This window comes from Heteronotia binoei, chromosome 21 (genome assembly GCF_032191835.1).
Source record: "Heteronotia binoei isolate CCM8104 ecotype False Entrance Well chromosome 21, APGP_CSIRO_Hbin_v1, whole genome shotgun sequence".
Lineage (NCBI taxonomy): Eukaryota > Metazoa > Chordata > Lepidosauria > Squamata > Gekkonidae > Heteronotia > Heteronotia binoei.
In genome coordinates this window covers 190,490,381-190,502,916 of record NC_083243.1, presented here as the reverse complement: position 1 = coordinate 190,502,916, position 12,536 = coordinate 190,490,381, and the positions used below count along the sequence as shown (strand labels likewise).

General features: G+C 41.0%; 1 protein-coding gene across 1 annotated transcript in view; it reads right to left on the bottom strand.

Annotated features, from left to right (window-relative positions):
• The window catches only part of PDIA5 (protein disulfide isomerase family A member 5), a 291,070-nt gene that overhangs the window by 116,473 nt on the left and 162,061 nt on the right, over positions 1-12,536 (bottom strand). The window contains exon 11 of the mRNA XM_060262232.1: positions 8,672-8,808. Coding sequence (XP_060118215.1) covers positions 8,672-8,808 — 137 coding nt within the window. The remainder of the gene's footprint in view (positions 1-8,671; positions 8,809-12,536) is intronic.

Below are 12,536 nucleotides of genomic sequence, written 5' to 3'. Positions count from 1 at the left end.
TATCAAGAATCTTACAAATCTTTTGTCACATTATAAAGAAGTGCAACCTTACAATATTACAAAGAAAAGTCCATCCCAGCCCGGATATAGACTCATTTTGTCAAAGTCTTCCTCAAGAGTATTCCTATATATTTCAAAGTTATCAGCCTCTTATACAATTCAGTGTGTGTACTGGGAACAAGCCAGTCCTTAACTTCTTCTCTAAACAGATGCAAAAGCCTTCTGGATTTGGCTGGTAAAATGCTCTCTGCAACCTCTTTAATTCCTTCCAAATCAGCATCCTGGAATAAACTGTGATAATTATAACAAGACACAACACAAAGCTGAATTGGATTAAAGATGTCTTTTTTAAAAAAAAAAAATTTTTTTTTGAAGTTTGATTAAGAACTTGCCTCTCAGTGCTACTTAGGTGCTTAAATTTATATGGAGCAAGCAAATCCTGAACCTAACCAGATGCAAAAGCCTCAAACAAAGCCATAGTGAAATCAGGGCCCTGTGAGACTTATTACCATTCTGTAGTGCCTGTAAAATGGAGCTGTTCCTCCAGGCCTTTGGTTGAGGTCGTGGCAGGCTTTTTTTGAGCAGGAACACAGTTCCAGCTGGCTTGGTGTCAGGGGGTGTGGCCTAATACGCAAATGAGTTCCCGCTGGGCTTTTTCTACCAAAAAAATCCTGGGTAATGGATATCAAATTATACTGCCCTACTGCTCCACCCACCTGTCCCATCGACTAGAATTATCTGTAGACATTACTTTATGCTGCTACTGGTGGGAGTCCAACTGCTTGTTGAAATCCAAAACATCCAAATATACATACTACGGAAATTACTTGAGATCACTTTAACCACATTTAAGCCCTCTTGTAATGTTTGTTATCGGGGTATTATATTGAACTTTATTATGTTTAAAAAATTTTATGTATGTTATCGGGGTATTATATTGAACTTTATTATGTTTAAAAATTTTAAACTTGTAATGCTTATATTTTGTAACCCTCCTTGAGCTCTGCTTGCAGGGGAGGGCAGGATAAAAATCAATAATAACGTTTTATTTATATCCCGCCCTCCCCGACGAGGCAGGCTCAGGGCGGCTAACAACACATCAATACAACAAATTATACAATCGGTATTAAAAACATTATTTAACCTTAAAACATTCCAGTTTAAAATTACACATTAAATATTTCCGGTGCTATTCCATCAGCAGATACGATGGAAAAATCAAATAAATAAATTGTACCCAACAGCCACAGGAAATACAACTACTGTGTGAAATGTTCTTAAAATATACGACGCAACTGTAAATATGAGACTCGGCGTCATTGCGTTAGCTAAACATCTGGCATTCACAAATTTGCAAATGGTAAAGTGTCCAACCGCAGGACTAAAAACTGCAAAATGCAGTTTATGTAACTAGACCTAAGCAAGAAATGCTTTGGATAAACGCAAATATGCCTTGGGGAAAGCCTGCTGGCAATCAGTTAATTGATCTAGATATGCATCTATGTTTTACCTCAAGGACATGACATTCCATCTTGGCTTTTCAGGATAAAATCTGGCATGTGTTTTAGGATTCCCCTACCAAGAAAGGACACTTTCAAGGTATTTTTAAAAGATCAAAGCATCTGACTGCTCTTTCTGGAATCACAGAGTAGATTTAAAGCATAGTTGTTTATTCTGGCTAAAGTACTCCTGATTCAATAGAGCTGCAAACCAAAGATAAAGAAAGCAATATGGCAAAACCAAAGCTGAAACCTTACATCCCAAGGCTGGATCGATTTTATAGTATTTTTTGTTCTATGCAAAACTAGTAGTAAAAATAGGGTTGCCAATCCCCAGGTGGGGGCAGGGGATCCCCCGGTTTGGAGGCACTCCCCCCGCTTCAGGGGCGTCAGAAAGTGGGGGGAGGGGAGGGAAATGTCTGCTGGGAACTCTGTTATTCCCTATGGAGATTTATTCCCATAGAAAATCATAGAGAATTGATCTGCGGGTATCTGGGGCTCGGGGGTGGGGCTGTTTTTTGGGGTAGAGGCACCAAATTTTCAGTATAGTATCTAGTGCCTCTCCCCAAAATACCCCCCAAGTTTCAAAAAGATTGGACTAGGGGGTCCAATTCTATGAGCCCCAAAAGGGGGTACCCCTATCCATTATTTCCTATGGAAGGAAGGCACTGAAAAGATGTGCCGTCCCTTTAATTGTGACGGCCAGAACTCCCTTTGGAGTTCAATTATGCTTGCCACAGCCTTGATCTTGGCTCCACCCCTAATGTCTCCTGGCTCCACCCCCAAAGTCCCCAGATATTTCTTGAATTGGACTTGGCAACCCTAAGTAAAAACGAGATTATTAGGAGGACCTTCCTCAATGTTAGCTGGCTGAAATCGATCCCTGAACAAAATGTGGCAACCTTAGAGCTGAGAAAAGCTTTGGGAACCTCTGAACAATAAATGTACCCTAAACTTGGAGAAGGAGATTGGTGACTGTGAAGATACATAATACTGGGCAGTACAGTGTAACACCACCCATTAACCCAGTAAGCATTAACTAACTCTATATAGGCAACAGATGCTTCAACAGTACAACTATTGTGGCTCATTAAAACAACACACCACTGCAAACAGCCTAGAGATATTACCCAGCATAACATTCTTTATAAAACAGATCTCAGTCCAGAAACAAAGCAATAAAAGCTGGAAAGATAAACCCCTAATTAAATGTTGGGTAAAAAAGAAACATTTGGTTCGGTGCCTAAAAGACAGTAAAGTAGCAAGCCACAAGGGGGAGAGTGATCCAGAAACCAGGTTTCACCACAAAAAATGCCCTGTAACTAGTCATCACCTGCCTCACCTCTGGAGATGGGGCACACAGAGAGTTTAGGGTTTGGAACGCAGATCTTAACAGGAAGGCTGGATACCATAGGAGGTCCTTCAAGTAACCCAGTCCCAAGACATTGATTTAGAGCCTTAAGAGCCAACACTCTGAATTGTGCCTAGACACAGATAGATAGCCAATGAAGATCTTTCAGCATGGAGTGATATGTCTGCTTCGCTACACGTCTGTTCCTTTTTCAAGGATTTAAGGCTTCACAGTCACCATTAGATAGGGAGAGTGGCCACTCTCCCTATCTAATGGTTCCACCTATTTCAAGCCATACAGCTTGGTCAGACAACTGATTATTGCTGAACTCTAAAAGCTTCAGCACTTTAGTTTTCACAGCTTCCTTCTGAGCCCAGTTTTTTCCTACACAACTTAAGCTTCTTTGAGAAAAAGGTGGGAAAACAAATGTGGTATATTGATAATTGTAAAATCTCTTACCAATTTTGTTTCTTTGGGTTTTTTTTTCCAGTTTGGGTCTATCAGACCCAAAAATATGTTAGCATTTCTGAAAAATACAGGATCCCAGTATGGTATTCAGATCTGGGATATTTCAGAAATCCTTATTATTATTATTATTATTATTATTATTATTATTATTATTATTATTATTATTATTATTATTATTATTATTTTTTTGGGGGGGGTGTCCAATAGACTGAAGAAGAAAAATACCAGTTTAGCCAGCCTGATCCTGGGGCTGGCTTGGCTTCTCCTGCAGCGCTGTTTAAACCATGCTGAAGAGGAAGCTGCCCCCCAGGATCTGTGTGCAGTGGGGAGGTCTCTTTTAAAGCATATGTTACCACTGGAATATTCTCTGAATTATCAAAGATTTCAGGCTTTCACGGCTGGTAACATCATTAGGGTTTGTAGAATCTTTCGGGCTCAAGTGCCGTGTTCTACTGGAGAAAGTTTTCCTTCCAGACGTTTCGTTCTCAGCTGCGGAGAACATCCTCAGTGGCGTTGCAGCCGGAGCAGGCGCTCCTCACTCAATGCACAGCAGCCAAGAAGGTCTGAGCGCCTGCTCCGGCTGCAACGCCACTGAGGATGTTCTCCGCAGCTGAGAACGAAACGTCTGGAAGGAAAACTTTCTCCAGTAGAACACGGCACTTGAGCCCGAAAGATTCTACAAACCCTAATTCTCTGAATGAGTCCAACATTTTCAGATCTGGGAGCAACTGAGTTGATAGCAAAGGTGGCAGCAGGCCAAATGAGCTGCGGACGGGAAACAGAAGCCAAGTACACAATCCTGCATTCCCCCCACTGTGACCTTGCCTCTTAGTCCTGCTGTCCTTTTCAGCATTTGTGCAAATAGAGGCAGATGGCAAGGCAACCTTGCTCTCCTGCTCAGGAGGTCTTTCCGAAAGGCATCAAAGATGGCAGCTCTATGGAGGCCCATGGCCCGGCAAGAGGGAATCCCCAGCATTCCTGAGAGACACAGCCCATGGTTCTCTACAGAACAGGCCAGCCTTACCATTCGTTTATTAGTCTACTAAAATAGTTACGTGCCTGAGGCAGGTATAGTGGGCTGCCTGAGGCAACAGATGTTAAAGCGCCATTAAAAGGCAGCAATGTGTAAATTAATTAGTTTGACACAATGCAGCCGCACATCAGGATTACTGGTTACAAAAGCTCATTCATAATTGAGTCATTGCTGCAAATCTTATACATTTCAATTTAATTACTCTAATGAGTTTTGTCATCCACCTCATTTGGCCAATAGCAATATTCCAGTTCTGCTTTACCCTGATGACAACGTTCTGCTCTCTTGGACAAGAGCTAGTTTGCAGAGATTATTCAAAATTTTCTTGGAATATTGTATTAAGAAAGGCCTGAAAATAAACCACCAGCAAACTAAAGTAGTTGTTTTCTCCAAAAAAGGAACCCTTCAGTGTTCAGATGAGAAAGTGGATTAAGTTCAATTTATTAGTCACCCTTTCCTAAAAAATAGGGCTCAGGGTGCCATATATATATATATATATATATATATATATATATATATATATATATATATATATATATATATATATATATATATATATATATATATAATAGTAAGAATTAAAACAAGTAAGAATTAGGGGAGGGACGGTGGCTCAGTGGTAGAGCATCTGCTTGGGAAGCAGAAGGTCCCAGGTTCAATCCCTGGCATCTCCAAAAAAGGGTCCAGGCAAATAGGTGTGAAAAACCTCAGCTTGAGACCCTGGAGAGCCGCTGCCAGTCTGAGAAGACAATACTGACTTTGATGGACCAAGGGTCTGATTCACTATAAGGCAGCTTCATATGTTCATATGGTCAATATTAAAATAATTAGTCATTAACAGTAAATCAGTATAAAATCCAGATGGTGGGCAAATGCGGTATACCCACCAGCCCCTGAGGGGCAGGGAGATAGAAAAATAAGGTGGAGCGGGATATGAGTGTGCCAAGCCATTGTTGTCCTCAACCAAATGCCTGACAGAACATCTATGCCTTGTAGGTCTTACAGAAAGGTAGCAGCTCCCACAGGGCACAGATGTTCTCAGGGCAAAAATTCTACCAGGCAGGGGCCAGGGCTGAAAAAGTCCTAGCTGAAGACAGCTGGACCTCTTTTGGGTTGTGGACCACCAAAAAGTTATGGTTGCTCAAGCATAACATTCTTCCAGGGGCACACTGAAAGAGGTGGTTCCAAAGGTATATGGATCCCTGACGGCTAAGGGGCAGATTAGAACCAGAACCTTGAACTGCATTCGGAGTTCCACTGGAAACCAGTGCAGCTCTTGCAGCACAGGTTAAATATGTGCAGTCTGAGGGGTTCCTGTAAGGATCCACACAGCTGCATTCTGGACAAGTTGGAATTTCTGGGTCAGGTGCAGGGGTAAGCCTGTGTAGAGTGAATTACAGTAGTCTATTCTGGAGGAGACCACTGTGTGGATTACCGTAGCTAGGTCAGGGTGAAACACGTAGAGTATGCCACACCTGTTAAACCCAATTTTTTGGCATTTCACCTCCAAAATTCTTCCCTCCTACACCTATCTACCTGTTAAGGGTGTTCATTCTGGCCAGACTAAATGCTCACTCCACAGCAGTTATGAGGGGTAGATTTATACATTTACCTTATTCAGAATAAATCTGTCCCTGTTGTTTAGGTAAGATCAACACAATAGCACATATCCTTCTGGTGTGTCCATTGTATGCTAATCTCAGGAGGCATTATATTTAACCATGTTTGCAAATTCATTTGGACTTAACTACCTTTTTACTTTCTGACAAGGATTTAAAACGAATTCTGGCAGTTGCGAATTTTTTTAACTTCTTTTGCCTATCATGTGATAAGTGATTAACAATACCTACCCACTGCTCATAGAGCTTTTATTGGATAAAAAGAAAGGAATTTATATAAAGAAATTAGATGCAAACCTCAGGGTACACATACTACTTTAGATCTGTGATATTTTTCTTGTGCTAACACATTTGTAACCCTAAAGTATGCCAGGTTAAAACAAACACTCATATGTGTTGTCTTTACTGCTTGGTTACGACACACAAACTTTATCTCTTTATATTTTTAAGGTGACTCTGTTAGCAAATATAAAAAGGTATTTGGAAAAGATCTTTTAATAATGGAAATATCTCTTTATGAGAGCTGTTTTCTGTTAATTACCTTTATTCACCTTCTTCTAATGTTGCCTGCAAGAGATTCCAAGGGAAAAGATCCTGTATCTTAGCAGCATGAATTATATCTGTTAAGTAAATCACTAGCTATCGTCTTTTCCATCAGTAAAAACGTTCTGGATGCATTTTAAAAAACATTGCCGTTTCTATAGTTTTAATATAAAAGCTTTTTCTAATGCAGCGTACGAAGTCAAAATGCTGGATTTGGAAAACGGATGAGCTCCACTTGTGGCTCATTCTTCAACTTTCAGGATAGCTTTGGGCAAGATATACAGAGCTAACCCTCTCTTCTTCATCTGTAAAATGGAATCAGCAGCAGCCTACCCTATAAGATTGTCATGAAAATTAACTAGAATGCGTAACTCTCTGAAAATGCTACAGATAATAAACAAATATTCTGATCCTTATGCTGCACTTCTTCAAAGAATGCAGGGTTATATACATAATTCCCCCCATCATTTTAGCTTCAGAGCCACCCTGTAAATTAGGAAAAAATAGCCACCAGCCCAAGATCACCTAGTCTCTTTGTGGTAGTGGGGATTTCAGTATTTATGCTCAGGCATGCTGAAGTTGCCTTTTAGTGGGTATTTCTCCAAAGTGGAGAAATGTGATTTCAAAAATCCTAACAAGAGTATTTAAGAATGTGGCAAAGGTTGAAAAGAGAAACAGATTAAATACTTAAGACAAGATATTTATATCCAACGCCCTGTTTAAAATTCATGAGGCAGCTATGAAGGTTCTGAGGAACAAATAAGGAGTTACCCCTCTCTAAGCTGCAGGCAAGGACTAAACATCTGAACACTCCAACTAACAAAACAACTCTCCGTATATACCAAACTAGTATCTTGGGGAGAAGGCCTTGTTTCTTGACAACTCTTCATCAGTGGGTTGATATCCTCCCATTTCTTCAGCTAAATTATTTTGCCAAGTGTCCTCTAAGCTGGACAAAAATATCTGGGCCCTGAATTTAGTAGATCAGGATTAACTGTGGAGTAAGGGTGCTAGGTCCAACTCAGAAAATACCCGGGGGACTTTGGAGGTGAAGTCAGGAGACCTTCCTAGTCTCTAAAATAAATGAATAAACATATAGCAGTGCAGTTCCCCTGAATACAGTCACAATTTCCTCATCCCCCAGCAGCTGCACTTCCACTAACTGGAAGTGAACACATAAACACACACTTACAAAGCAGCCCAAATAAACAGTTTGCAAGTCCACACTTTATGATCTCACTGGGACAATCACTATAATCATGGGAGTTGCTGAATGTAACTATCTGCTGTCTTTCCACCAACTTCAGACTAACAGGAAAATTAGATTACAGGAGAGTGCAGTCTACTCTAGGGGGTGGAATTCTCCTCCATCCCATAATCAGTTTCCAGTTCACTATTTACTAATTTATGACTTCTGAAATGAATACAGGGACTGTGTTGTTTTAATCTTTCACACACTCACCAGGAAGAGCCATGTGGCTCTGCTACTCGGCCCTCTTGATGAGCTTTGAGTCCTGCTGAGATTTAAAGGCACACACACATTCCGAAATGTAAAGAGATTGCAGGCTTCTAAACCTGCTGAGATCTAAAGGCACATCTTGGCTGTTGGGGCAGGGCTTCTTCCCCACCAGCCAGCTGGCTGGTGGCGGGGTGGAGCCTGAAAAACTGGGAGATCTCCTACCGGGACCTGGGGGCTGGCAAGCCTACTGTGGCGCCTTAACATGATGTCCCTCTTTCAAGCATCTTTTCCTTACTTGCTGGCATATGGACATGAATGGGATTTGTGGTGATTAATATAGTAAGGCCTCTGTTAGCCCTTAGAAGCTGCTGTGAGCACACAAAATAGCATCCAGAGCTTCTAGGAACCATGGAAAACATGGTTCCTATAGCTCCAGACATCCTGAGGCCCTAAATGAGGCCTTACTCGAGCACTGCAGTCCTGTTAATTTATCTGAAACTATGCTTCTGATTAGTCATTGTACTGTACCTCCCTTTTTTTAGTCATATATGATTCAACACAATTATGTGATACTTTAAACAAACCTGCACAGTTATACTCAAATTCCACTTTCCAAGGGCCAAAGCATATTAAAAACTTTCTTTTTTTGCACTCATAAGATGGCATGATTCAGGGAATGAAAGAAAATGTTAAACTCACATGGTGCGTAGAACATCACTAACACGGAAGGATGCTCCTTCACAAACTTGTCAAAGTCATCATCCGTTAGGTGATAAACAGCATTATCCTCTTCTGACCAGGGAGCCTCGGGTGTCTGTGGCTTAGGTGGCTGAGGACTAACCAAACAACAACAACATAAAGGTTGGTAAGGAACAGCCGTCTTAATCAACTTGATCTTGAGAAATTCAGCTAATCATGCATATGTCACCATCCCTACTCTAGGGGCATTTTCGCACTGACCTTAATCAGCAGTGACGCCTCTCTTCACCGCGCAGGATCGGCGTGGATTTCGCACGAATTGCCACGGAGCACCCGGAAGAGCCGGAAAGTCCCGTGGCTTTTGCGGCGCAAACGGAAACCGCCAAAAACCAGTTTCCATTTGCGCCGCAAAAGCCGTGGGACTTTCCGGCTCTTCCAGGTGCTCCGCGGCAATTAGTGCGAAATCTGCGCCGATCCTGCACGGTGAAGAGGGGCGTCGCTGCTGATTAAGGTCAGTGCGAAAACGCCCCAAGAGTTAACTAATGAAATGTAAATAAAAATGAAGTACTTAAGGGAGGCAAGAGAAAACTAGGCACTGGAATTTTTAACTGCAGCAGAAAGCAATGCAAACAGAACCTCATGATAAGTTATACATGCAGTCATTCTTTTGCGACTTGTTTTTTTTGGTGTTAATAATTCTATTGAGGTTTGAAAACCAAAGGGGGACAAGCGCGCAAAGCAACCGACAGCGGCTACAAAGAAGCAAGCATATTATATAATTATGGGGTGAATTAGATTCACTTATACCCTCATCTCAAAATATTAGAACCACTGAATGCATATAGGTTTGGTTCCTTAAACAAAAGAAACATGATAGAAACAAAAAGCAAAGCATTTCAACGTATGTGCTAGAAAGCAACAGACAAAAAAGATGAGTTGGCCAACAGAAGCTAGGCAGAGTGAATAAAACTTTACAGAGCACGGCTATTCAAAAACTGACTGCCCAGAAGCCTGAAGCATTTCCAAATTATTCCTTTTTAAACTACATCTTTTAATCTGCCTCTCAAACTCAGTAACTTGTATTTCATGGAAGGCTGAATTTTCCCTTTCCATGCTAAAAAAAAAAGGGGGGGGGGCTTCATTAGGTGAAAGTCTAAACTGCTGAAAAATAATCCAAAATCATATGTATTTTTAAAAGGAATTAAAAATATTCAGTAATAAGTGCCTTGAGGCCCTTCATAAGAAGAAAAACTCTATACCAGGGGTGTCAAATGTATGGCCCACAGGCCAGAACCACCCCGTCCATGGCTTTAATCTGGCCAAAGGCTCTTTTCTTCCCCCCTCCTCCTCCCCAGCCTGTCCTCACCCTTTGAACAGAAGACCATAAGAAAAGCCATGTTGGATCTGGCCAGTGGGGCCCATCTAGTCCAACGCCGTTTTGTTTCTCCAGCTTGTAAACAACAACTCTTTAGTAAACTTTAAATAAGAAACAATACCTGTAATCCCGAAAAAAATTCTGCTGGTATTTAACATGCTCAAATTTTGCACAAACACCCCCCCCCCCAAAAAAAAACATTGTTTACTACAGGAGTCCATCCTTCCTTCCTTCCTTGGCTGAAATTAACATTTATGTGCTATGAAATCACAGGATGCAGAAGTCTGCAACTCTTTCTCAAATTTAAGATTAAGATATGCTTGCAATTCTTTTTTAAGAGAAAACCAAGACATTTGTACTTTTTCATTCCATAAATATGCCAAACAGTACAATTTTATATGTTAGCTCAGTTATAAATGATGTATTTGATGTGGTAAAACAAGTAAAATAAGTTTAGGCTTGATAGGAAAGTAAAGATTGCATATATTTCAAGTCTTTTCACTACCATGGCTTAAACGCTTCCAAAAGTTTTAAATCTCTAGGCTGTTGCTATTAATCATTTACTGAGGACTATCCAGTGAGTTTTTGGCTTAACCTGAAATTTATCATAAACTTTTAAAATATTAAGACTACCAGATGTTTCTTTTTGCTGTTAGTCTACAGGGGAACTGTGTGTCTCATCTGGCATCTGAGAGGAGCATAGTTGGACTATTGTGGCCTTTTGTATTTTCAAAAGGAGGCAAAGAGTAGATATCATCAAATGCTGCCTCTCTCAGATAATGTGCTTTAACCAAACATCAACAATAAAGCTATGTGCTTTCATGCACTTCACAGAGGATGCTTGTAACATCATGGCCTGAAAAAATTGCATTCTACTGCTCAATATTTTTAAATTTTGCAATATTCAGTCTGATAAGAGGTTGTGGTGAGCTCAAAATTTTGCACAGTATTTTGTGTCAATCTAGGTGGCCTAATAGTACATGAATGTTTTTTAAGATAGGATGGAAATAGATTCCTCTAGACTGCCAGTCTTCACTCCCCCATCCATATTGTTGCATTTATTACCTTACACTCTTTTTCAGAAGACCTCCTATATTCAGTGCTGTGAGGATTAGAGTGATCCTCAGGAAATTAATAATAATAATAAAAAGATTGGAGTTCTAGGTTTAATGAGATGCCTGAACTTGGAATCTGAAATATCCTTATCTTTGTTTAGTTCCATAAACACTAACGGAATGTACTAAATGGAATACCCCTCACTGTAGCATATAGTTATAAGCAATTGGCTAAAGGTGAGAGAAGAACAGCACAGACTGGTTGTGTGGCAGAGAGGACAGTGAGCAGGGGAGCCAGCCGTAAGAGTTTACGTTCAAGGAATATGTTGACAGGATAAATGAGGACAGTAGGATCATCAAGCTATATGGGAAGGCATAGGAAAAATTTCATGAGGAACATAGAAAGAGGACTGGAATAATTAAAAAAATGCAGAAAGAAATGGAAATTTAAAGGCTGATGGGCTGTGCATCTTATTCACATTTTTAGGTAGTTATTCTGACTACCTGATGGTTTTCTAGTCAGTTACAGTTAAGTATTAGATAAGCAAGTACAGAGACAAAATATGTGAGGGATTCATTGATTTTTTAAAAAAATGGGACAAGAAAAAGAGTTCAATTTTCAGTTTTTCTTTGAGTTCTGCTAAGGTTGGATGGTAAGACAGCAGTGAAGCCAAAGTTGTTGAAAATCACTGCATATCTTTGGGTGTTCCATTTCTCAGTTCCCAAGACGTTGGGGTATTAACATTTATGTATTTGTTAAAATACTAGGAATAAGGCCCATTATGAAGAAAAATACAACAGGCTCTAGAAAGAGGCTCTGGGCAAATACCCCCCCCCCCTCCTTTGCTGTCTTCTCACCTATCTGACTTCAGCTTTCCATTGCCTCCCCCATCCCTACAGTCTCTACATAGGAAAAGGACAGTCTTTCTCTACAGTGGGGGGGGGGGGTACCAAAGCAGTGGGGGGGGGCACTGAGAGCCAGTTTGTTGTAGTGGTTAAGTGCGCAGACTCTTATCTGCGAGAACCAGGTTTGATCCCCCACTCTTCTACTTGCAGCTGCTGGAATGGCCTTGGGTCAGTCATAGCTATCTCATAGCTGTCCTTGAAAGGGCAGCCTCTGTGAGAGCTCTCTCAGCCCCACCTACCTGATAGGGTGTCTGTTGTGTGTGTGGGGGGGGGGGGGAAGGTAAAGGAGATTGCAAGTTGCTCTGAGACTCTGAGATTCAGAGTTTAGGATGGGGTATAAGTCCAATATCTTCTTACATCATTCTGCTCTCCCCCTCTGTGATCTGAACAACACCCCTGTGAATAGGTTAGACTGAAAGTCTGTGAGTGGTCCAAAATCATCCAATCAACTTTCATAGCAAGAACCTGGGTCTGGAAGACACCACTCTGAAGCCCTAACGCATATGCCCTCCTCAAGCTCCCCCACAGA